This window comes from Parus major, chromosome Z, assembly GCF_001522545.3.
Source record: "Parus major isolate Abel chromosome Z, Parus_major1.1, whole genome shotgun sequence".
Taxonomy (NCBI): Eukaryota; Metazoa; Chordata; class Aves; order Passeriformes; family Paridae; genus Parus; species Parus major.
The window spans coordinates 9,597,509-9,624,014 of record NC_031799.1 but is presented as its reverse complement, the minus strand read 5'-3'; the positions used below and the strand labels follow the sequence as shown (position 1 = coordinate 9,624,014).

The 26,506-nt window shown below is 39.7% G+C and overlaps 1 protein-coding gene across 1 annotated transcript in view; it reads left to right on the top strand.

Annotated features, from left to right (window-relative positions):
* The first annotated feature begins 632 nt into the window (after window positions 1-632).
* Window positions 633-26,506, top strand: part of MTMR12 (myotubularin related protein 12) — a 33,737-nt gene continuing 7,863 nt past the window's right edge. The window contains exons 1-11 of the mRNA XM_015615071.3: window positions 633-766; window positions 8,618-8,672; window positions 9,726-9,865; window positions 12,237-12,309; window positions 13,484-13,614; window positions 14,244-14,337; window positions 16,754-16,877; window positions 18,050-18,125; window positions 21,037-21,143; window positions 23,256-23,380; window positions 25,939-26,017. Coding sequence (XP_015470557.1) covers window positions 707-766; window positions 8,618-8,672; window positions 9,726-9,865; window positions 12,237-12,309; window positions 13,484-13,614; window positions 14,244-14,337; window positions 16,754-16,877; window positions 18,050-18,125; window positions 21,037-21,143; window positions 23,256-23,380; window positions 25,939-26,017 — 1,064 coding nt within the window. The 5' untranslated portion in view covers window positions 633-706. The remainder of the gene's footprint in view (window positions 767-8,617; window positions 8,673-9,725; window positions 9,866-12,236; window positions 12,310-13,483; window positions 13,615-14,243; window positions 14,338-16,753; window positions 16,878-18,049; window positions 18,126-21,036; window positions 21,144-23,255; window positions 23,381-25,938; window positions 26,018-26,506) is intronic.

Sequence of the window (26,506 nt, the reverse complement as noted above, 5' to 3'; positions counted from 1 at the left end):
TACATAGGGTTTGGCAGTCGAGTAAGAAACAATGCAATACATGAGTTAAACGAAGTTCAGATGCGATATTAGGAAGAAAGTCTTTACTGTGAGGGTGTGAGGCAGTGGCACAGGCTGCCCGGAGAAGCTGTGGATGCCGCATCCCTGGCAGTGCACAAGGCCAGGCTGGGTAGGTGTCTGAGCAGCCTGGAAGGTGTCCGTGCCCACGGCAGGGGGTTGGCTCCGGATGAGCTTTAAGGTCCTTTACAGCCCGAACCACTCTGCGATTTTATGACTCTGTGGAAGTGGCGGCTGGATCAAGGAACAGGCCAGGAGCGGGAGGTGCCTGCGGCCACACACAAAGGTACGTGGTTACCCCGAAATTACAGAAACCGGCGGGAGATCCCCGTTGGTTCCAGCCGCAGGCGGAGGGCAGAGCGGTGTGGGCACTCCCCGGGCACACACCGGGGAGCCGAGGCACCCCCCGCGCTGAGGGCCGCGGGCCGCGCCCCGTGAGGGCGGGCGCGGCGGGAGGCGGTGCCGCAGAAATGGCCGGCGCCGAGCGGGGCCGGGCTCGGGGCTGTGGCCGGGGGCGGGCATGGGCGGTGTCGGCTCCGTGATGCGGCTCGGCGTCGCCGCGCTGCCGCGGGATCGCTCCTTCCGCTGCCTCCCCGCTCGGGACGAGCGCTGGGAAGCGCCGCCGCCGCCGCCGCCGCGGGCCGGGGCCATGTTGGGCGGCGGGGCCAGGGCGGCCAAGCCGTCCTTCGTGTCCTACATCAGCCCGGAGGTGCGGGGCCGGGCGGGCCGGGCGGGGCAGCCCCGGGCACGCTGGCCGGGGGCTCGGGGCGCGGGGAGCGCTGTGCGGGGCTGGGGGGAGTGGGGCCGGGACTAGGGCTGCCGCCGGGCACTGCGGGGCTCAGCCTGCCTGGGCTGCCCCGAGGGTGAGCGGCGTGGAAAAGAGCTGAAAACACAGAGCTGTCTGGTCAGCAGAGTTATATTCTGTAAGCCGCGGCCAGATGTCGGGCTGTGGTTGTTCGGCCCATAAGGTGGGACTTTCCGAACCTGTTGTTCGTATTGTCCCCGAACAGCATCACTTCGCGTTGTGGTCGGTGAGCTCCTTGCTATCAGTTCCGCCGCTGGAAAGCCCTAAATATCCTTCCTTAACAGCTCGATGTTGAATTCTTGGCAGTGTGTCTATTTCTGTGTGTGTCTTTGGTATTGTTCTGCCTGTTGTCCTTTCACTTATTTATCGAAACTTATGTTGACGGGTTGATCAAAGTGACCTTAGGCTCAGTTTACTGAGGTCATTTTGTTAACACACGGTATTAGGTCAGTATTGTTATTCTGCATTTCATCATTCTTATTCTTGGTAAACAGCTGTTTTCCAGGAAAAAAAAAAAAATTATGAATATGAGCCGTAAGTGCTGGAGTTTTTTCCCTTCCTATTTCTTTGTAATGTGTGTCAAACTGATTCTTCTTAATCGTTAATTCTCTTGAGAGCTTCTTAAGGAGAAGATTTTTGTCAAGCTTGTTAGTCAGTGTAGACTTTGTCACTGATAGGACCTTGGTGAATCTGCTGTTTTTGTTCTACACTAGATCTGAAAGAACAATCAGTTCTTATGGCCAAAATCAGCTGTGGTATTTAAAACTTATGTCCTTTGTTGGTGATAGCAAATCTTGTTTTATATGTTTTTCAGTCCTGGTTGGCTTGTGGTTTCATCAGTTTACTTTAAAAGTTTTATCTCTTTCTTGTATTTCCAAGTGAAATCGGATGTAAATGATAGGTACAAATACTCCTGAAATCAGCAAATATACCCCTGTCTGAGGTCACTTTTTCTCCTTTGGAAAGTACCTTGTAAAAATATACAAGGAACTGGATTTTGTGAAAGAAACAACTTCACTTGCTGGACTTACTGGAAGACGTTTCACCGTTCAAATGAGTGTGGTGCATGACTAAAACTTGTTGGAAAAAATAGCTAGTTGTAAAGAGCTCAAGTAAATATATACATATTGCAACAAGACACCAAATAATAAAGAGTACTTTAATTTGATTTTAAGTGCAGTGATGTAATGCTTCAAATATGATCCTGATGGCTGCAGGAAGAATAACTAAAGTATTTAATACTGGAAGATGAGGTTCTTTATGAAATATCCTGATTAAGTAGACATTGCAGTCATTAACTCTTTATGTGCTCTTGCTGCTTTTAAGCCTCACTGTCTTTCACTTAAATTTAAGAATTTCATGCATTTTTGAAGAAGGAACTTGGTGTTATAGATATGACTTCTGCCACAGAGTGGCACCTTTCGCACCTTCAAAGACACAGTGAAACTGAGATCTGATGTGATTAGCAAGTGAAGCAAGCTTGACTCTGCTGTTGACAGCCTATGTCTGCCTTAATGGTTACACAGGAAACAGAACACTTGAGTGGCTTGTATGAGGATTAAAACCAAAATTTTAGATACGTGATGAAACCTGAGGCCATTTTGGTGTCTAGAACAAGCATGTTGCTTAAATATCCTAAAGTAAGCAGAAGTGAGCATCTCTCACAGAGCTGTGTGCACCCAAGAAAAACAACTTCCTGAACACAGGTTTCCTGTATAAGTTAACTTTCATCTAGTTGACTTTTAAAAGGAATTAGACTGATAAAACAGTGGAAATTCTAATTCCTTTTATGTGGAACATAGTTTGGTCATCTGGGAGCTTACATCAGGCATTTTAACTTGCAGGTGCTCGAGGAAGAAGTACTGGCAGCAGGTGGGATGCTTCCTCTGGCAGGCCATGTCAGAAGGTGGGACAGAGCAGTTCAGGGATTTCATGAGCTTGAGATTTCAGCTGTGTAGGATTGGAGTTAATGGTAGACTTCTCCATGAATTTGCAGAGCCTTGCCTTGAATGGCTTTATACTTGAGCCTGAGGCAAGATTTCCAATCAACCACTATGTCGTACAGAGCAATAGAGTTCACTTTGCCTTCCCTTGCTTGCAGCCTCCAGCTTCTGTGGTCTTGTCCTGGTTTGCTTGGGAAGCTGTTTTAAAGCAGGAAGCAGGCCTTAAACTGCTGCTTCCAGGTTAGCAGATCCCTGCAGTAGGGAACTTAACAGGCAGAGCTGAGTTTTGATTTGGCCCCACCTTGTTTAGTCTGTCTAGAGATACCTGCGGGACACAGGAGGCAATATTTTGAAAAATAAAATTAAGTCAGCTTTAAGCTGCTGTGTGTGCTAATTTGAACATGAAAAGAAACAGGAACCCTATTCCTGTTATTAAATGACCAGATGGAAGCAAGGAGTGAAAAGAAAATGCTGTTTATTAAAGGAACAGAACTAATTTCTGCTGTGAAACCCCAGAATGTCTGGAAAACCAGCGTTTTTAACATCTGACTAAATATAACCTAGTTAGGCTCTGCTTTATGGAACTGCAAATCAATCAGTGGTCTGTTGAGAGTGAGACCGTAGGATGTTGATATTAATGACACACTTCCCCTCAGGACAGACTTGGCTACACTGCAGGAAGTGGGGTGAATACTAGGGTATAAAGTCAATGTTTTGACATTTCAGATCACAGAATATATATCTGTGGAAACAGTGAAACAAGAACCAGAGAATTACTTCTTGATTTCTAACTATTTCAAACTTTGAAAACTGAAGTTTTTTACAGGTCAAACAAGCTAGATCGTATTTTCCTAAAATCCTAATTTGCACAAAAAATTAAATTGCAAATTTGATTTCAAGCTTAAAGTTGGTATTTTTCCATGCATTCTTTAAAGCTAAATCCTTCCAACATCCCTCATTATTAAGGGATGTTTTTTCCTGTGTTAACCTTTAAACTATGGAAGATGTTGTTCTGCTTCATGCTGCTTGCCTCTGGAATCTGGGATACTCCACAAACTGCTGAGGGTAACTTTCGTACCTTGTGTGCTTTGTCTCTCAGATCCTGCTCTCTTGTTAGCTCATAACCACCGTGAATACTTCTTGCCTGTAAATCTTGGTACGATATTGTGTGTTCTGTGGCAATCAGTCTTTAAAAAGTATGTTCCTCCTTCAAAATTGGAGTGGTGGAGTTGAAGGGTGGAATAAGGAATAGGAGTTGGTGAAGTGGACAGCTGGGCTGACATGGTCAAAAACAGACATTGATGTCAGAGGAGATGGACAGGACAATGTAAGGAAAGAGGAAGGGATAAGAGATGAAACGGATAGGGAAAACACATGCTATGATCTAATAGACTCTTCTGGATAATGGAGCTGTGAAAGGAAGGAAAAGAAACAGCAGGAGATTATTCTCAGCAATGTTATTAAAGTGTAGTAAGTATATGCTCTGGGTTGTATGGCATACAATGTGGGATTAGGCTTTTTGTTTGACCAGAAAGGAGTCCTTCAGAAAGCAGCAGGTATATAATGTGGTTTGTTTCTGGATGCAAAGTAGATACTCAGCATTTGTGCGGGTGTTTCCTCTTTAGCATGTAATTTCAGTGGAACTGTTCCACAAAAGTGTATTTTACTCAGGAGCACTGTATTAACCTGTTGGAGCACCACAACTAATTTGCAAGTATTTCAGTACACAGCTTGTCTTTCACAGCTGATAACTTTCTTAAGTATACACTTATCTTTATCTCACCCCTCTTTTAGTGAAGTAAATATGAAAAAAACAGATGTTCATAGCAAATTTCAGCAAGATGTTGAACTTCCCTGCACAGAATTTACTTGTGGAAAACTATATAAAAACATCAATGTGTTCAGTGTTCTTGCAGCACTGTTTGCTCTCAGCTTTGAAAGCTGTCAGCTGTTTCAGCCAGTAGCCTTGATACCTTGGAAGTGATAACTTGTTCCTTCTTTATTTGAATCTTTCAAACGTTTTCTCAGCATGTTTAGTAAAAGTCTTATTTTTCATTCTTGGAATTACATGTTGCACAAATGTTCAGCTGTGGATCAGTGGAAGCATTACTGTGGGATAAGCTAGGTTTAGAGTTTACAATTTGCAGCAGCAGACTGTATGCATGGTGTCTCTGCTGGGGGAGATGAGCAGTATCAGCAGGCACGTATATGTATCTGTATGTCAGTTATGACAGATTCTCTATCAAGAGTTGGATTCTGGCATGAAGGGAATGTTTTTCTCTTGTTACATGTTTCCAGTACACAGTTGTTTACCCTCCTGTGGAGTGAGAGGAATTGCTCTCAAGTTGTGGTGACACTGTAGGACGCAAAGCAGAAGTCATTTGGAATTCCTTTCCTGCTCCAACCTTAGGACCCTGTTAATATAACATAGCTCCTACTTGACCTTGTTGCCCTAAACTTTGTTGCCTCACTCATGGCCTTCAGCGACTGGGGAAGACTTGTCTCCCTAGACAGACTTGAGGAAAATATTTTAATCCTTTTAAATACTTTTTTTTTTTTTTGGAGGAGAGCTGACTGTAGTCCCTGGATATTGCAAACTGTGCAGTTGTTCCTTGTATTTCGGTAAAAAACAGGAAGAGAACTTTCCTTAGGGAAGACAGCTTTTAGTTTTCTGTTAGCAAGAAGGAGGATGTACTATGAATTAATTTGGTGTGACATGTTAGCTTGAAGTTTTGGCATAATTTGGTACTCTCTGTTAAAACTGATAATTAAAGAGCATGCTATATTTCTTACCACGGTTTGAGAGCCTGGAAGAAGGAATGTAGCACAAGGTAATTGCACAGGTGAGAATCATCACTTAGAAAGAAGTTTCTAAAACCTTCAGCTGAGTTGAAATCCTTGCCTCAGAAATTACAGAAACAAAGTTAATTTTTCTCATTTGCGTGGTGCCCTATGGGTGACTGCTTTTAATCCCTGGCTGGTAGTAGGGCTTCCCAAGTTTTATCTTAAGAAGTGACAAAATGCTGCTTGGGGCATTCAGAAGAGGGGAGAGATACAGATGAAAAACTGTCTGTCTAGAGGTTTGCATAGCTTCCAGTGGTCACAGGTGGAAAGTACTTGCATGCTTAGCTTCAAAATTGTCAGAGGGTGAAGATTTGAGGTCCAAATGTATTCAGTAGCTTGCAGAAGGGGGCAGACTTACTTCTGCTTCTTCCCTTTCTTTTGTTTCTGTGCTCATCTGACCTGTTGATGAGCCACTTCTGCTAACAATAGGCACTAACAATAAAACCAAATGTAGGACAAGTACATACTTCCCAGCTGATTTTACAAACCAAATTACCTCACTGTGTTGTCAGACAAACCCAGGGATAAAGTAGTGGGTGAGTGACTGTCAACTTGTGACTGATTAAAGGGGCATTGAGCAGTATGAATTGAAGTGTCAGCAGGCTCTTCAGTTAGTGGTAAGATCTGTGTTGTCCCAAAACTTATATATATTATAAAAACGAAGTTGAAACAGAGTGGAGATGGCAGCTGAATTTACATGTGAGTTCCTACACAACTTGAACTAATTCATGGTGAGTTAATTTTTCTTTGCAGGCCTTTACCTTCTCACTGAAAAGAGTACATACAAAATGTATGTAAAATCTAATGTTTTTTAATGCCCACCCTAGGAAAGTAAGTGCAGCGTCATGGATTCTTCAGCGGCACTCATGGCTTGAGGTCTAGCTATCTCTAGCATATATGTATCAAAACCATCTTTAATATGTTTATTAATTTATTGTGGGAATGTAAATGTTGAATTTCACATAGAACTCTTCTGGAGGCTTAACTCTTGAGATCTGTTGAATGTTATAGGAATTCTACCTATCATAAGCACTTACAGTGCCTACACTATACTACACTGCAGTGGCTGTAGCCTTTTTCCAACAAAGTGAAACTGGATTTTATGAGGTAATCTCAGTCTTTGTGGTCTCTAATTTGCTGTGATGCAATTTGATTAAACTTCTAACTCCATTCAGAAGATAACCAATTTTAACTTGTAACCAAAACCCTAACTACTTGTTCAAGATTATTTGCTGTTGAAACCCATTATAAAAGCTTCATTGCATTTTAACAGATGTGTGTGAGCTCAAAGAACTTCTTTGGGGTCGATTTTTTTTTTTTTTCTTCAGTTCGGTTCTGCCAACACCAGCATAGACTGGTACTCATGGCAGTAAGTACAAACAGTGTGTGTGCAGAGGCAGTATATTTTTTATGGCATCTCCCAAAATCAGAGGTGCTGGGAAAGCACCTGGCTAGTATAACTGCTTTACTGTTCTGTGGAAGTGATTGTTGGCATGTAGTTTTCTGAGAAGTATTGTATGTAGTTGTACACAAAGAGTAACTGTGTAAGGCAGAGCTGTTAAAGACACTTGTAAACCCAAACATTAGCTTAAAGCTGCCACTGGTGAGGAGACAACACTGGGGGAAGAAAAGGTGTATATATTTCTCCTCTGAATGGCTGAGTACTCAGCTTAAGTCATAGTAACATTTTAGCTAACTTTTTAGCTGACAAGCCTGAACTTCAAGTATTACTTCTACAGCACCCACACTTAGAAGACAAAGGCAGCAAACTGGGATTTGTTTTCTCTCTTAGTTGTCAGCTGTAGTTATGGATTTCTTTCTTCACACTGCTACCACTTTAATTTTATAACCTTTTTCTCTTTTTGTCCTATCTTAAACATCTCTGCTGTTCTCATGACGTGGTTTCCTGCTGGTCTTAGCTTTGCTGTGCAACCTTCAAACTAAGTTCTAGATCTTCCGGGTGTGGAGGGCAAGTGTTTATATGAATGGCAGAGGCTGTTTATTTTTGTATTCTCAGGGGCTTTTGTTTCTCTGTATTTAATCCAGCAAAATTATTATTGCTTATATCTTCTTCTGATTGCTTGCCTTGAATTGCAGTAGCTGACTCTGGATGCTGGTGATGAACTAAAATTAGCTTGCTTACTGCTGTGCACTCAGGGGGGGGTTTCCAGTTATCTAATGGCTTTCCAGAAAGACTCCAATGCATGCAAAGTGATTTGGACTTGGAGGAGGAAGTTCTGAACAGGCTGAGCAGGAAGGGTGTAGCATCTCCTCTAGTTTAACAGTCTTTTGGTGGAGATTTTAGGCCGACTGTCAGTGGCTAAAGACTAGAATAAGTGACACAGAATTTAATATGTTTGTCTTGTGCAATTTGGGTCAAAACTGAAGGATATCCTGTCACCAGGTTTTACCTCTTAGCTCCAAGATCCTGGAATACATTTCCATATAGTCATGTTAGTGCTGTTTAAGAAACTTTTGTACTTTGTACTTTGAAATAATACATGTAAAAAATCAGAAACAGGAAGTCATGGATGAAACTTGAAAAATTGGAGGATACATTAGACATGTATCAAGTCATTCATGGAAAAGCTTATGAACAAGCTGGGAGATGGTGCTGTAGTACTAAGTTTATGCTTAAGTTTATCCATTTAGGTGTGTTGAGAGAACTTAGAAAATATTGGTAATGTTTTATTTCTGTCACTCAAATGGTGCATTTTTTTGTGTGTTCACAAATGCATGTAACTGACACTGGATGTCAAAACAATTACTTGGCAAATAGATTTCTGACATTAAGTCAAAAGATCAAATTGCAGATGCAATCAAATTGCCTCTTTTCATTTAGGAGGCTTTTCTCTTTAATTTTTACTTGCCAGAATATGAGGAATTAAAGTTGGGAGGGTGTCGTTCTTTACAGCATGTGTTGAAGGTATGATCTTTGCAAAGTAATAATTAGACTTTCTCTCTTTAGGAAATACATATAAAGGAACCCATAGAAAAGGAAGTAAATCCTCGCTTATTACCAGGTAACTGTTGTATGTTACTAGACTTAAGTAATAAAAATCAGTGATTAATGAACAATACTTAAATATTTCCATGTCTGCAGCAAACACTCTTGTGACATCAGTGTGACAAGTAGTAAAATACATGGTTTGGTTTAAAAACCCATGCAGGTTACAATGTTTTTAGAATCTCATCTGCTTGGGATATTAAAACCTCTATAAAAACAAATTTTTTACAGAGTACAGTGTCCTCAGGTAAGCTGCATGTGGAGAACTGTCAATACTTGAGTTTGCCCTGTTTCTTAGAAGTTAAAGTTGGGTGGGTTTTGTTTGTTTGGAAGTGAAGATAAGAACTAGAGGAAATTTACCTTCTAGTGGCTTTTGCCTCTGCTGGGAGTTACTTGGGCCTTCCAATGTTTCATTTACTGTTTAAGTTTTCTTTTGTAATATACGATAATTTTTTTTTACAAGTATTTTCCAAGATAAGGAAAGACAAAATATATGTAAAAATTTACTATAAACTCGTATTCTTCTTCTTGGTTTCCTACACTTTAAGGAAGGACCAAGATGTCTGATCACATCTGTTAAAACTTTTCTTTCTTAAATTTGAAGTTCAGTTCCTGAGGGTTCTAACACAAAGCTATGAAAAAAATAACTGTGTTGAACCTGAAATAACTAATTCAATGTTTCAGCATTCTTAAAGTTTAACAGTAAGGAAGGTTAGAATATTTTTCAACTTGTTTACTGACAACATAAATGGCTCTTGCTGGATTTTGTATTTTTTCCAAGTACAGGCTCAAATGATTGCTCTTCTCCTGGCATCGTACCTCTGGTTAACAGAACTCCCCAACATCTGCAGTTCAGGCCTTCTGGGATAATGTTATTAACCTGGAAGGCTCTCAATGTGCTGATTCCAGGAGCTTCCTTGTAGTGTCTTTGTGTAACTGTGATGAACTATCTTTAGGCATACAGTTCTGAGAAACTGTCAGGAAGTTATTGCTATGTTTGAGATGACAATTGAAATTATTCAATTGTGAATGTCAGTGAATGTTGCAAGTCTGTGTTTCCTCTCTACAGGTGAACTTCTGCTTTGTGAAGCCAGCACAGTGTACAAGTATATGCAAGAAGATGGGTCAAATCGTGGCACTTATGGGAAACTCGTGTGCACAAACTTTAAGATTTCTTTCCTTGATGATGATTCTGCTTCAGATGATAATGTGAGAAAACAAGTCTTCTAATTATGACTAAACAGGCTCTGTATAAATAATCATGGCTTTCCCTTACGTAAAGACGCAGAATGAACATAAATGTATAAAATTTCCTAATGGGTGCAGAATAACTTGAATCAATCTGCATCTGCTTGATCCTTCCTCAAGCTCTAATGACTATTTTAAGCAAAGGCAATGCAAGCATTTATGTGGACACTTACATTAGACATGGTTTATAACTATTTTTATATTTTGTAAGTTGGTGAAGCTTAAGTTAAAAGAACCCATTGTTTTGAAAACTAATCAAAAGTTTGTTTAAAGCAGATTTCTGGCTCTTTGTCTTGGTAGCATTTGTGGAAGTGTGAATGTCTCTGATGATGGATAACATCTGCCTGATTTGACTTTGGGCTACATCTGCAGAATCATTTCAGGCTGTACAAGACTGAGTAAGCTAATACTCAGCGGAAATGCTCTGAAAAATTATGTGGCTCAGTAAAGCTGTGAATTATTTCATTCAAAGTCCTGTGTTTACTGAAAAGATTTTAAAGCCTAGTGCTGTTGAGCTTGCAAACAATGAAAATGCTAAAAACTCCCCAAATCTTAAAAATTATTTTAATCTTTTTCCTTTGGTTTAGGTGCTCAAATTGAGCTGTCAGAGGAGAGTGGTACTGCCACAGTGCTTTTGATAAACATAAGTATTAAAATAGTTTATTTAGGTGTTAGAAGTGAAAAGAGAGTTTAATGCCTCCCAAGTTCAAGGTGATCTTGACAATGAGAATAATATCATTTGACAAATGTTGATTGTAGTCAGAAGTTTCTTGGGGTAAAATTTCACAAAGTTTAAACACTAAACTAAGGCTTCTGTAGTCAAGTAAAGACTATTGGACCTTCTGGAACTGATGAAGACAAAGCTGCAGAATCTTTTGATGTAAATCTCAGGTGATCTGTGGAAAGTTGGTAATGACCATGCTAATTTCTGTTCCCTGCTGGCTTTGTACCTTGGGTTCGTAACATGCCAAGTCAACTATACTTCTTTTAAAAAAAGTTCAGTATTAGCTACCTGCTTCAGAGTACTGCAGACCTGGAAGTAACTTGAATAAGGCTAACTCTGTTGACAGTAAAATATAATTTCCTAATGTAGTATACATCCACTGTTTGGTAATGGTATTGAAAATAATAGTGTTTCATTGTGGTATCACTAAAATGCCATTTTTAACTGAACTCATGTAATGGTAGAAGTGAAGGGAACTCCAAATCACTTCAAGTTTATCTGCACAATAGATAAAGTAATTGGGTTGTGTGTGTGTCTTCACTTTACCCAGTGATAAATCCGGCTTTAATGTTGGAATGTTCTTGAGATACTTGTTGGCTTTTTATTTCCTGCCAGGTTCCCATAGCAAGGAAGCTTGTCATAAAAGAGCTTGGATTACATGAAGTAACTGTATTTCCTGTTTACAGCAGTGACTCTAGTTTGAAAAATGACTCTCAATAGAAATGTATGTTTTGAAGCTATTTGAAAAGTAAAAACTGTATCTACATTTCTGTTGGAGTCTGAGATACAGTGTGTGTGCCCTTGTTTTTAATATTTGGTTTTAGAATTCAAAGAAACACTGAATTTTATATAATATGAAATTCATGGGCATGTTTTCATCGTGATACATGAGAACAAATGCTAAAGTTAAATAAGAAAAGTGTAAATGTGTAGATTAGAAAGTTTCTTGAATCACTGGGTGAATGGGTGGAGGTTTAGAGTTTAAGGTAGTTTAGAGAGCAGGGGACAAGATGGAGGATTTAGGGTGTTGTCTCTTGTCCTTCTTCTTTCTTCTTCATGTTCTTTCCTAGAGGTTTTTGGGTAGTAGTAGGTGATTGGGTAGAAAATGCCGCAGTGCAGCACAAAGGTGTTGGGTCATTGGGTCACTAATAAAAATAACTTAGTTGGCACCTGTTAATTGGGTAAATGGACATATAAAAGACCTTGAAGAAGATCTTTGTTAGCCATTTTACCCTTTTACTATCATAGTGCACATAGCTCCTTGTACCTTGTAATGCTGATAAGAAAAAATAAACAACTGAGAACGAACGAGAGAAAAAACTCGCCTCCCGTCTCATCAATCTTCAGTTCAAAGGGAAAAGAACCCAAAACAAAAGTCCTATAAAGGGACACATTTCAAGCATGGCTGAGATTTAAATAAAGCTATACTGTGTGTGTAACTTCCATCTGTCTGTATTTTAATAACTGTTCTTCTGTGTCCTGCCTTACACAGCTTATAAGAATAAGAAGTAATACTGATATGAAAAGAATGTATGGAAAGCCTTTACTTTACTTACAAAAGGTGGTACTGTAATGTGACATTTCTACGATTTTTTTTAATGTTTCTAGGAGCCACAATTTAAGAATAAGATCGTAGGAGAAAATGACATAACTCTGCAATGCGTAGATCAAATATATGGAGGTAAGTCAGCTTTCTACATCTTAGGGTCTTAGAATGCTGGTGCTCCTTGTACATGTACATCCTTTTTTCAAAAAACATTAGATTTTTAAAAAGCAGCTGCAGTTATATTTAATGATGAAATGACAGATAAGAAATTTATCAGAACTCAGTCTTACCCCTCAAGCTTGTTAAGTTAATTTATTTTATTAAATTAATTTGATTAATTGTCTGCTGGAACAGACAAAATGATTCTTCAGAATGCAGTGGCTCAAAGCAGAGAGTGTACTGTGAAAAGTCCCTAAATTAAAAAGACAAGGATCTTCCAGTGTATCAACTATTTCTATAAATATGGATGTATTCACTTCATTTGTGCAATAGCAGTACAAATACTAAATTCTCAAACAATTCTTTTTGTTTGTCTAAGGGAACTTTGTTTTATGAGATTCATGATGTCTTCAGCTTATTAAAGGAGATAGAAAAGGAGGTTTTAATTGCCAACTAAATCTCGAGTGCTTTGCATCAGGGCTTAGAGATGTGCCAGTATTGCTAAAAAAGATAAATTAGAATGGGGCTGATGATTTTCAGTAGGGGAAGGCTTTATTGAGAATTCTGTTCTTGGACTAGTTGTGGGTATTCAGAGTATTTATATGTGGTAATGTGGATTTGTGAAGTTGTGAACTGGGACAGACCAGTGCAGATGATTGAAACACTTTAGTTTTATGTACAGTGGCCCAGCTGGCAGCACTTGAAATTGTGAAATGGTACATCCTCAAAGAGAAATGAGCAGAGGTTTGCCTTGGAGACTTCATGGTGATTTAGAAAAATATTTTTAAGGAACTTAGAATGATCTCAGATGTTTGGGGACTTCCCCTTGGGTAAAACTACTAAATTGTTCTTTATGTATCTTGAAACTTTAAACTTAGTGTGCAGTCAGAATGTGAACAGATATAACCACTGAGCAGCTGGTTTGCTGCAAATTTGCCTTTACCTTGTATGAAGTAATTTGATGGGTTTTAAATGAAAAGGTTGAGTATCAGCACAAGAGCGTGCTAGCCTGTGTTTTAGGATGCTTGTTTTGTCTTGAGAAAACTTGGGCTTGAATTAGTTTCTTGAGGATTCTGGAAAGTCAGCCAGGGACAACTTTATCAACATACAAGTACCTTTTTGATATTTACTTTGCTTTTTAATTTTGCAGTTTATGATGAGAAAAAGAAACTTCTAACAGGGCAGCTTAAAAAATACCCAGAGAAGTTAATTATCTACTGTAAAGACCTTAGAGTATTTAACTTCTGCCTGAGATACACAAAAGAAGAGGAAGTGAAAAGAGTATGTATAGTAACTTGATTTGCTTTTCTATTTTTAACCATTTTTAACCAATTTGGGTGTTGGGTGTTGTGAGGGAGAGAAGGATGAAATTCACTCTGAGATATCCCTGAAACTTGGAAGTGTTTCCTGATCATTTCCAGCTAAGACACAAAGTAAAAGACTGATTTCATTAAGTATTTCATTCTGCATAGCAGTTAAAAGATAGCAGTGTCTTTTTAAAGAAAACTGGAATTTGGGGGTGTTACAGTAAATTAGCTCCAGCTCAGGCAAGCTGTAAAGCTGTGCTGTTTGTGACACGTCATTCATTATATTTTAGACTTCAATATAGTGTTACTTTGGCAAGTTAGTCTGAACTCCAAACTAAGAGTCAACTAACTTTATTTAAATAAGAGTAATTCTGGAGGTTGAACATATACAATACTACTTAGTAGTATTATATATAATACTACTACAAAGTAGGTACAGTGTCTTGCAGACAACAGAGGAACCTTCCTAGAAGTCAGGTTTCAGCTATTGGAGATAGAATTTATCAGTTTTGTTTAAAACTTGGATGGAGGGGTTGGTAAAAAGAAAAAGGCATTTTTTTTCACTGACAGTCTTGTGTGTGTTAATTTTTGGTCCTTTTTTAGATCGTCAGTGGTATAGTTCATCATAGCCAGACTCCTAAGCTGCTTAAACGTTTGTTTCTGTTCTCTTATGCATCAGCTGCTCCAAACAACACAGGTAAATGTGGGGTTTTTTTATCTGTTTGTCTAATAGTTAGTTCATTAAGCAGTCTGGGAGGTCCATAGTTGAGTTTGTGCTCAGCTTATGGCTCTGTCCTGCTGGCAGGTAGCCTCAAAGGAAAAATCATTCTTTTGTTGTAAATTGTTTGGCATGTTGCTAAAAACCTCTTAATTGTCTCCTGTTGGTTTTGGTGTCCTTCAGGAAGTTGCACAGAAATTTTCCAAGCAGGAGTAGCATCCCTGGATTGAAAATTTACTGTGACTAAAATGTGCAAATGCTTTTCATGTGGTTCATCTCAAAAATACTTTGCTTGTTTTAACAGTGTGGTTTTTCTGTATTACTGCTGTGAACCAGACTTCCTGTTCCTAATTCTGAAATTACTGCATTTGCAGTGGCATCCTATGAGAAAGTATTTCCCCTTTTGCTCTTATTTGCAAGCAATATGCTTCTTCCAGGCAATTGCAAAAAAAAGCATAGGTTTGCAAAGCATATGACTTCCTCTTATATCTGACCTATTACATAATCTTCCCACTTGATCAAAATTGGCCAAATAACACATTAGGCTACAAAATTCAGGATAAAAAATTGTCAGTGCACTTTCTAGCATTCTATAATTCAGACCTTAGCTGAAATAATAGTGCTGTTTTGAATTAGGAACCTGATCCTTAGTGCACCAGAAACACCAATTCCTTTCACTGAGGGAGGTTTTGATGTGTGCAAGGTGTTAAACACTTACCAAAATATGTCAAGGAATTTCAGGATTGCTGAGGTTAGAAGAGGCCTCTGGAAATTAGTCATGTTCTTGTCCATATGCCCCTCCCCAGGGTAGGGTTAACTGCATCAAGCTTAGTAATGTCCAGTTGGGTTTTGAATATCTTCAAGTATTGAGACTCCACAGCCTTTCTGGGCAGTCAGTTTCATTGTTTGACCCTCCTCATAGTGAAAAATGTTACTGTTGTGTAACAGTGGGATTTGCTGTAGTTCAGCTTGTGCATAACTGCTTCTTCTCAAGTCACTGACTCTGGATCCATCTTCTGTACTGCCCTCCCCTGTTCCACCTCGTGTTTATCCACACAGGGAGATTGGCTCCTGCTGAGCCCTCTTTCCTGAACGATCCCAGCTCTGTCTCTCCTCATACCAGGTGCTTTGGGTCCTTTAATGATCACAGAGGGCCTTTACTGGGCCAGGTCAGGAGCCTTCACGGGGGAGCCCAGCACTGGGCACAGTCCTTCAGCTGAGAGCAGTGGTGGCTTCACTCAGCTGGTACACAGTGGCTTTGCTGAAGCAGCCCAGAAACACTGTTTACAAGGAAAGGCACGTTGCTGGCTCAGGTAGTTCCTGCAGGCTTCACCTGAAACTGGTGTTCTATTTCAGCTCTAAACAATGGGAGGACTGCAAGCTTTTCCAGGCAGAGACTGAGCCTGAGAGAAGCTCACTCTTTAAAGTGACATTGTAATGCTGTCCCACAATTCCTTCCTGTTTTAATAGCTGTTTTCAGTATTAAGTGGCTAGGTGTCTATTCTTTATAGAATTCTTAAAATTATTACAGGCTAAGCTATGTAGACTGTAGAAATTGTTTTTTAGGCCTCTCACAGTCTGATACCTCTAAAATCTTGTCTCCAAGAGCTCATCAATAATGTTCTGTTCCAAGCTGTAAATTTTTCATCTACCTTATCTTCTTACAGTGGAAAGTTTCAAATTGCCATTGTATCTTCCATGGAAATTATAGTGCTCTTTGGTAATTCAGTATTAGCAGAAGTTGTAGAATGTTGCTTAATTAGGATGTGTGTTTAAAACAATTGACATTACTCCATAAATTATATGGTTGTTATACAAGATTTGAGGCTAAATTAAGCTGCTGGCTTAACTGTTTCTGAGGTGGCTAAGTAGAATTACAGGGAAGACTCTCAGCTGAAAGTATTGAGACTGAATTGCTCTTACTGAGTGCCTGAAATGTTTTATTCAATGCAAAACTATTTATGAGATAAAAACAAACCTTAAATGAAATGCAATATCTGAAATTTTTGTAGAAGGGTTTTTGGTATGATTGTTAATTCTGCATTTAAACTACAGGTTTGGATACCAGTCAGCTGCATTAGTATAAAATATTTGTTGCATAGTATCCTGCATTTTAGGCTGTATGTGAACACAGCCCCAACTGTATGGAAGGTCTATAACAACTAATTAGCTTCTGCAGGAGAAACTGTTCCTGGAGTTGTTAGTCACAGCAGTATTTGACAGAATATTGCCATTGTTAAAGATCAGACAGAAGCAGGTGGTGTACAAAGATATTTTGTCTTTGACTCAAGGCTTCCTGTACACAAGAGGTTCTGCTTGCTTGCCTTAAGCGGTTAACAGGTTTGTGTTAGAGTCCCTGACAGTCTGGAAAGTTCACATTATTGATGTCTGACAGATGGGAGAAACCAAACTGTGATGTTTGAGACCCTCGAGGACTGGCGTGATGAGTTGGAGCGGACCAAAGGGAACGTGAAATATAAAGCAGTGACCACCAATGAAGGCTACAGAGTCTCTGAAAAGTAAGTTTGCCCTAGTTAATAATGAATTTTGGACTTGTGAAAATCAGTGTAACTTTGATGCTGGGAATGATAAGTTTTTTTACAACATTTTTTAAGATTTGGTTTCCATTTTTATTTATGGAATAGTTTGGTTTGTAATCTCAGGAGGTGATCCTGCACAGCCCCTAGTTCAAGCAGGGTTAACTTCAACATTAGGTTCAAACTACTGAAGAGCTTGGTCTAATCAAGCTTCAAGTGTATCTAGGAGTGGAGAATAGAAAATATATATGGCTGAGTCCTACACTATTATCATATTCATTAGGATGACACCTTCTCAGTCTTTTACTGTGGTAAAATTTCAAGTTATGTGCACTGGAAATTTTCCACTGTTTCAGTTGGGATGGGACTGGGTGGGGAAAAAGTAACCAGTTTAAAGTAATTTGAAAAATATTCTGGTGGAAGTTGTGTTGCCATTAGGGGAAGGTTCAGCTGAGCTTGGCCACCAGATTAGCTGAGTAGCATTTATTGGTGAGCCCTCAGGATGTATACAAGGCATTGTATACTTCTGCTGTTGTTTCATAGTCAAATCTTGAAAGATTTCACAGACCTTGGAAACTAGTATTTCAGTGTCTTAACTACTTATTCTAGAACTCTGTCTTGGGAGACCCAAATTGAGTTTTAAGTACTCAACTTCATTGCTTCTCTGGGTTTTAAACATAAATAGTATTGGTTGATGCTGGAAATCCTTGATATATTAAATGACATTCCTGAGTTAGGAGTGAACTGCTAAACAGGCATGGAAACAGAACCGGTCACTTAATACTTCAAGAGTATATTTTGAAACAAGAAAGCATGAGAGAACCAAGGTGGTCTTAGCCATCAATGTTAGAGGTTACACTTAACTGCATCTTTGCAAAGGCAGGGGAGTGTTGCAGTGAAAATATGTAAGACCTCAGGGTTGGGAGAAAAGCCTTATTCAGCTGAAAATAAAGGGACAGGTTTGAGAACAATAGAATTTTAGAATTATATAATTATATAATTTAGAATAGAATTATCTAGTAGAGAAGATTATTGCAGCAAGGTGAATATGTAATTAGAATTTGAGCTAGAAAACTCATCATCATTAAAAGGAGCTTGAAGATTGTTGTTTTTTTCAGTTTTTGAGACCAAAAAACTCTTCTTTGTTGTCTTAGGCTGCCTTTGTATTTTGTTGTTCCTATATGCATTTCTGAAGAGAGTATCTTGAAGTATGAAGGCCGAGGAATTCCTGTAAGTATGTGCGTGGTTGAGCGTAAGACTCTTACTGAGGTGGCAGAATTTCAATTAACATTGCAAATGTTAGTGCATATTGTTCTCAGAACTTGTTCTTAACAGTTTACATGTATACCTGGTCACCTACAGAAGGGAAACAGATGTTGGAATGAGAAGTGCTTGAACAGTGTAACATGTAGCAAAACATATATATGACATATATACATAGCATAACAGCAAAATTTATATTTACTCTTCACAGTTCCCATTTACTAATGTCTTACAGCCTACATATATTACTAGCCTGTGTGTCCATCAGCCTGTTTTTCATCAGACTGTGCCTAGTGGCATCTGGCTGGGGCAAGATGTAGGCCTTGAAATGATATTATCCTCAGTAATTCAAGGGTATTGAGGTGAAGATGGTGCATGTAAGGTGTAGCTGAACACCTCCAGTTACCTGGCTTGGGTTCTGCTAAGTGCTATGACCGTGATAATGTAGCGTTTTTACAAAGTCAGGTAGCTCAACTGAAAAACTAGTTCTACAAGACCAACAGAAAATGAAGTTAAATATACTGGTTGCAGCCTGTAGCGAGCTGGATTTGGCTTCCTGCCTTGTAGTTCAAGAAACAGAGAAGATGGAAACAAAGGAGCAAGGTAATCCCACTTGTGAGGTCTTAACTTAGTTGCTGTGTGTCCATTAAATTTGCCAAGGAAAAGCATGTTCATTTTGTGCTCTTGAGTTAGTCCATGGAGGAGATTAGGCTGTACTGTCCTGCCTAAAGGTCAAAGCAGTTTGGCTCAGTTTTTCTCAGAGGCCTATTACACTGGCTCTTACATAGAAACAGAAGCGTTTGGGATTTTTTATTCTATGTTGTGTTTACAGAACTGTAGAATAGTTTGACGTTTAAACAACATCTGGTCTAATCCCTCTCTGGAATGAACCAAGGCATCTTCTCCTAGATCAGGTTGTGCAGAGCCCTGTCTGACCTGGCCTTGAATGTTTCTGGAGCATGTACCACCTTTGTGAGCATCCTGTTCCATCCAGGGTTCCATCACCCTCCTTGTAAAAACTTTTTTCTGTAGATGTTGTTCTAAATCTACCTTCTTTTAGTTTCAAACCACTACCCCTTGTCCTGTCACAGCAAGACCTATTAAAAAGTCTTTCCCCATTTTTCTTATAAGCCCCCTTTAAGTAATGAAATGCTACAGAAAGGTCTCCCCAAAGCTTTCTCCAGGCTGAGCAATCCCAACTCTTCAGTGTATCCTCACAGGAGAGGTGCTCCAGCTCTGTGGCCATCTTTTTATCCCTCCTCTGTGCTGGCTCCAGCAGGTCCCTGTCCCTCCTGTGCAGGGACCCCAGCTCTGGATGCTCCAGCTGGGTCTCAGCAGAGCAGAGCAGAGGGGCAGAATCCCCTCCCTCCCCTGCTGCCCACGGGGCTCTGGATGCAGCCCAGGACACGTTTGGCTCTCTGGGCTGTGAGTGCCATGGCTGGGGCATGTCCAGCCTCTCACCCACAACACCCCCAGGTCCTTCTGGGCAGGGCTGCTCTGGGTCTGTTCATGCCCAGCCTGTGCTGATACCGGGGGCTGCTCTCACCCAGGTGCAGCACCAGCACTTGGCCTTGTTCAACCTCATGATGTTCCCATGGGCTGCTCCTCAAGGTTGTCCAGGTCCCTCTGGATGGTGTCCTGTCAAACCATCTCAGCTTGGTGTCGTCTTGAATTCTCTGAGGGTGCACTTGATCTCACTGACTGTGTCATTGTTGAAGGTATTTAATAGTCCTGGCCCTAATGCAGACCCCTGAGGGACACCACTCATCACGAATCTCCATCTGGATGTTGGGACTTTCAGCACTACTCTCTGGATGTGACCATTCTACCAGTTCCTCATCCCTGAACAACATGCATCAAATCTATCTCCCCAGTTTTGAGGATGCTGTGGGTAACCATGTTAAAGGCCTTACAGATGTCCATATAGATGACAACATCTGTAGCCCTCCACTGTTCAGAGGCCTTGTAGAACTCTTGTAATTATTCACTGTCTGTGAAGTTAGTATCAAGATAGCTGGGACATATTAAATAGTTTTCAGAAGGCAATGGAAGGACAGTATAGTAATTTTTTCCACTCCTGATGATTGTGAGGTTTCTGTATCCTGAGGTGCACTTCTTGGTTACTGTAAATTGGTAGCAGAACTTCAGCTTCCTGATTTCATTTGTGTAATATGCCTGATGAATATGGTTCTTACTCCTTCCTTCAAAGCAAGTTTACAGATCATCTTGAGAGCTTGAAGGAGTTTGAATGAGGAAATTATGTGTAAAGGGAAGTGAGAAGTTTTGAGGACTGATTTACACAAGAAATACTGAGGTCATGCAATCTGATTCATCTGTGGAGTGTTTAATACTGTATTTCATATGCCTAGATTACTCTTTATGCATAGTTTAAATGGAAGAATATCAGTGCATCTGCTGTGAGTTATCTCAATGCTAAACTCTTAGAAAAACCTGCCATGGAGAAACCGATGGATAATATATATATATATATGTATATAAGTTACTTACAAGTTCTATCTTTCTGTGGCATATATTCCAACATAATTTGTCCACAGACTTTTTGATCAATGTATTTTTTTTACCAGTGAGGGAAGCTGAGAAAGTAATGTTTTGGCATAATCTGACTTTTTTTATTTCCCTGTGCCTGTGTAAAGCCTAACTTAAAAACTTGGAAGTGATAACATAGCATACTCAGGCACGTAATTCTGGTGCAGGTGTAGGAGTTTGCTTCTATTGATGGTGTAGTTAAATACACTAAAAATTCAGTGAAGCAAAAGCACAGAGAAATTTTGAAATCACTCAATCACTTGAATATGTATTGTCACATCGTATAGGGCAATTTTTTAATTTTTCTCACCTGGTAAATGTCTTTCTGCAGATTTGGTGTTGGTCTTGCCATAACGGTGCTGCTCTTCTCAAAATGTCTGCATTTCCCAAAGAACAGGATGACAGCACTTCACAAATGCAAAAAGCCTTCTTGGATGGGTCAGTAATAGCTATTCTGTCCACAACACTTTGCTTGGTATGGACCTTGCTTCTCTTTTTCCATATATGCTATATCTTTTAAGCTTTCACACATCAGGAAACAAGTACTATATCTAAAAGTAGTTTGCTGTAGTGGAACGTGTTTAAGCCCTTGACCCAATGGCACTGGTCACTTGTGCAGGGTTGGAACTTCACTGAAGGCTTTTTCTGTGGAAATACATACAGATAGATTTCTGAGAAATCTGTACAAACTGCAGTGTGTTATTTAGGTAAAGCAGCAGCAAAGCTTGTAGGGTTTAGTGGCTTAATTGTTTTGCATGTAAGAGAAATGTGGACTCCATCTCTAAACTTGCATTCACAACCTGAGTTTTTAAGACTCTGCTACCTTTTGAGAGCTAGGTTCATGTTCTTAAATAGCTTGAGATAAGGTGATCTAAAATGTCTGAGACAGCCTAAGCAATTCAGTACTGCAGCCTTCAGATGTGAGGCAGACAGCACTTTTTCAGATGGGGTAGTGAGCTGAATTAGCTCAGCAGTTTGAAAAATAACAAGTTTAACTTAAGGGTAGGAGGATAGCTGTCTGACTGTTGTGGCAATGACTTTTTGCCCTTCTGTTTTGGCTTTTTTTTTTTTAACCTGTTGTTTGTCCTGGGCAGAACTTCTCTCTCAGAAGCCACCTGTTAGATCAGACTCATTATACAGTCTGTACATTGAACATTGGCTCCTTGCTTCTCATAGATGGAGACCTGTTAATCACACAGAAGTAACAGAAAACAACTTGATTTGACTCTTAAAACTGCTTTTGTTTATAAAATTAATTATACTTGCATAGGAGAGTTGTGGCCTTTCCTGCAGATGCTCTAATATTTCTACCCTGAAATGGGAAAGATTATGTCACTTAGAACTGTCTTTAATGCTGTTTCATGGTGTGAAAGTAAATAAAACTAGCAGTAAGCTGTAACAAAGTATTCTCTGATAATTTGATCCCTTCTCTCTGGCCAATTGAACTTGGGGCAGTGCTGTGCAGTACTGGTGTTTAATCTCTGGAGTCTGAAGTATATCTACAAATTGGCCATCAGGGTGTGTTAAAGTGCCATTATAGTAATAGTCTGAACTCGGGCACAGAGCAGATATTTACAATTAGCAGCTTATCTTTTTAAAACAGCTGTTCAAGCCTGATCTCCCAGTGTAAGTTCTTCACTGCTTTGTGTGGAAGAAGTATTGTATTTGGCCAGCAATTGCTTTCCCTCACTGCTCTGATCTGATGCATCTTCCAGTAGGTCTGGTAACCCGTGTTTCTGATGTGGACTCCTGTAGTTCTCAACTAAAGCAGGTTTCTGTGCTACAGCCTGCAGGAAGCAAAACACTCTATCCTGCCTGGAAAAGTTCCCACAAGGCCTCACTTCTGAAATATGAGCCAGAGCAACTTTTCCCAAGTCTTGATAATAAAGAGGCCAATGTGACAGTGGACTTAGTTACTAAGCTGATGTTCATCTGAGCTCTGGAACCTGAATGAGAGGGAATGTTCTGGGTCCAAGCCAAAGCACCATCTGGCCTGGTATTTTTTCCTCTCCTTCAAAGGAAAAAAACCAGTAGATATATAGGGAAATGATACAAATTAAAAAGAAATTATACAAATGCAAAAGATACATTGTCTTGTTTTAATCCAAATAGTTTCCTTTAGTCGTGTGATTCATTAGATGAAGACCTGGCAGCTAAGAGGTTTGGATGTTTCTATTTATCTCTTCTTTCAGGATACAGCTCTAGCAGTCTTCTAGTAAAGTGATTTTGGTGTGCCCAGTGAAAAAAATACTAAAGAAACAGTAGTGAAAATCAACTAGTGCTTGTAATATTCATAACTGCACAGATAGGCACGAGTATGAGTTTATTTATGTCATGTTAGAAGCATCAAATCTTGTTATAAGCCTGCAGGCAAGCTTCCAGACAGTACCTAAAAATTTATGGAGGTCACTAGCTTTCGGGAGTGTCTGTCTTCTGGTATTACAACTCTTCGACAAATCATGCCTATTAACTTTGTCTTCAGTGTTAATAGTTGATGCATTATTTGACTTGTGAAGCAGAAGGCTTTAATTTCTTGATGGTTTTATTTAGAATCTATAAGACAATTAGCAAACCTCCCTATGAGCTCCTGAAGCTGGATGACTTGTCAAGCAGCCTTCCATCTCTGCAAGATATCCAGACTGCATACACGAGATTTAAACAGCTGTTTTTGATAGGTAAGTCAGACTTTAAAGCAAAGTAACAATGATGTGCTGTGTCTCCTGAGTGCAGTAATTTTCTTGATTGGTGTCTTGATTTTGAGGGTGGTTAAAAACAGATTTAAAAATATATAACTGAAGACTGTGCTTCTGTCTGGGATGTGAATGAAGGTTTGTAGTTCTTTGACTTAACCGTCTCCTGCTAAGCTGCCACAGTACCTGAGAATTACTTTTGAAGGAGTGGAGTCTTAAGTGTTAGTTGGAATACACTAGCTGGAATGAAGTTTGTGGGGAAGATTTTTCAGTCTTCTGTGGCCAATCTTTTAGTCTTCGGGCTCTGTCAAGAGTAGAGACTAAATACTAATTAATTTTTGCTCTAGGTTTTGTTACACACTAATCACATCTCAAAACACACAAAGCTGCTGAAATTCTCTCCTTTAGAAAGAAATAAAATGGGAGCCATGTGAAAATATGCTCCAGGCTTTCAGACTTCTTTCTCCTGAAACTTTCCAACTATTTTGCTGTCATGAAACACTTTGACCTCACCTCTTGAGATGAAAAGAGCTGCACTCCACTTTTAGTATGAGGTATTTGAGTTTCACACTGAGGATTTTGTCTAGAATGCACTGTCAAATCCACAATGAATCTTAAGAGCTAAAAATAATTACCTTTTATGTGATTTCTGGTAACTCATGCTTTGTAGGAAAAAGGCCAAAGCTTGAATTTAAGTAATTTAATCTGTCTCAGGAAATACTGTGTATTTTGATGATGTAATTGCATCATCTTACATTCACGAAAAATGGAATGTGTTCAAACTGCAATCTTGTTTGTTCTTGCAGGTTTTTAAATAAGGTTTGTTACTAGACTGTACCTCACTGAGTATAGCACTATGCATTTTTCAGTCTGAGAAAAACATTCAGATAACCTTTTGCAGAAGTACTAACATCTTACACAAATTATTACCTTACCATAAACCTTTTCACCATCTTTTAAAATCTGAATGCATTAACCATTACTTCTGTCCCTTGTGTGTGTAGTTAATATGGTATGGGCAACTTGTCCTGGCCATGGCACTCACAGCCCAGAGAGCCAAACGTGTCCTGGGCTGCATCCAGAAGCCCCATGGGCAGCAGGGGAGGGAGGGGATTCTGCCCCTCTGCTCTGCTCTGCTGAGACCCAGCTGGAGCATCCAGAGCTGGGGTCCCTGCACAGGAGGGACAGGGACCTGCTGGAGCCAGCACAGAGGAGGGCACTGAAAATGATCAGAGGGATGGAGCTTCTCTCCTATGAAAGGAGAGAAAGAAAGGCTGAGAGAATTAGGATTGTTCAGCCTAGAGAAGAGAAGGTTCCAGGGAGATCTTATGGAACCCTTCAGTGCCTAAAGGGACTACAAGAGAACTGGAGAGGAACTTTAGATGAAAGCATGAAATAATAGGACAAGGGAAAATGAGCATGTTTAGATAAGGTATTAGGAAAAAAGTCTGTACAGTGAGGGTGCTGGGATTTGGTGAGAACTGTGTGTAATGGAACAGAGCTTTGAAGATGCATTCTAATACTTTTGTGGAGAGCTAGTTTCTGTGGCCAGGGTCAAAGATATTGGGAGAGAAGTTTAAATTGTATAATGAACAAGATGAGGTGCACAGGCAAGGAGGCAGCACAGCTACAGGAATAAAACATATGTGCCTGTGCATTTGGGGTGAAAGATGCAGCAGAGTCAGAAGTGTTTGTAAATGTGCTGGAATTGAGCACTGGAAGTGTTTGGAGAGACTCTGGGAGGTGGATAATTACACAGAAACATGTGGAACTGAGGCTATTGTGGAAAGGGTAGGGGAGAGGAGGGAGTGTGTGTATCTGGTTTCTCACTAGTAGAACAATTGTAGGTTTTGTGTTTCAAGGTTTCTCTCATGCAGGAAATGTAATCTATTCTGGTCTTAATTGACTGTATCAGCTTGTGAAAGCTTTCCAATATTTGTTGGCTGGCTTTGATAGAAATAAAAGCAATGGGCACTTAGGTGGCATTTGAAAAAACCTACAAAACTCCTAGTGAAATTCATAGGCATTTAATGACTTTGTGGTATTGAACTTTGCCTCCCTGTTTGTGTATTCTAATGCCTTTTTTTAGTTGCACCAAAACTGTTCAAAATGTTTTACAGGTAGTCTTATATTCAATAAATTTTTATAATCTACTTCTAAAACCCATTGATGTTTCTGGGTCTGATGGTAATGATTTTCAAAATCCAGCCTCTTTAAGTTAAGCTTTATGTGGATCATCATCTGTGATTGAACTTTTTTATTCCTTTTCCGTGTTGTCAACAGATTTATTTACCTGGTTTGATTGCCATGAACCTTCAATATACTTTTACTAAAGGGCTGTGGTGCCTATAAAACTCTGCTGGTGTTTGTAGGACTACTTCATGTCCTTAGATATAAGGTGTCAACTTTAATAGTGATTGAGATTTGCTGCCTCCTTAGTATTGGTTGTTTTGTGCCTGTTCATGACTGAAGGGTAATTCAGTGGATGGCTCCACTGTGCATGTGTGAACAACCCAATTTTTTGTTTTCCTCTTCTTTTGCAGATAACAGTACAGACTTCTGGGCAACTGATGTGAAATGGTTTTCATTACTGGAGAGCACAAACTGGCTAGAAATAATCAGGTTTGCTGTACCTTCAGCTTTCTATGTTTCAAATTGTTGGTAATGGCATTTGTAGCGTTTTTTCTAGCTATTTTCTTGAAACTGAATTACGTTCTTTATTGCCTGTAGGGAAAAATACTAAGACAGGCTTATAGTCCCACTTATATATCTTACGTCTGCAAATTGAGACTGTTTTTAACAGTGCAGACTTGTGTTAAGTCTTCCGCTTTAAAGGATGTGAGAAGTAGCAGATCATTCCACTTACAATTCTTCCAGAGAGCCAGTTAAAAACACAGATCCAGTAATTTCTGTCCTGCACTGCCACCTTCTTTCCAAACTCAAGAATCCTGTTTGTTTCTTGTTTGAAGCTATTCTGTGTCTCTGACTGGCCTTGCCATTCTTCTCTGTACTCTACTTCTGTAATGTCCTTTGGGGTGAGATAAAGTGCAGTGTTCAAGATGTTAGCCCACCAAAGACTTTATAAAAGGACTTTTCTTCTCAGTTTTGTCC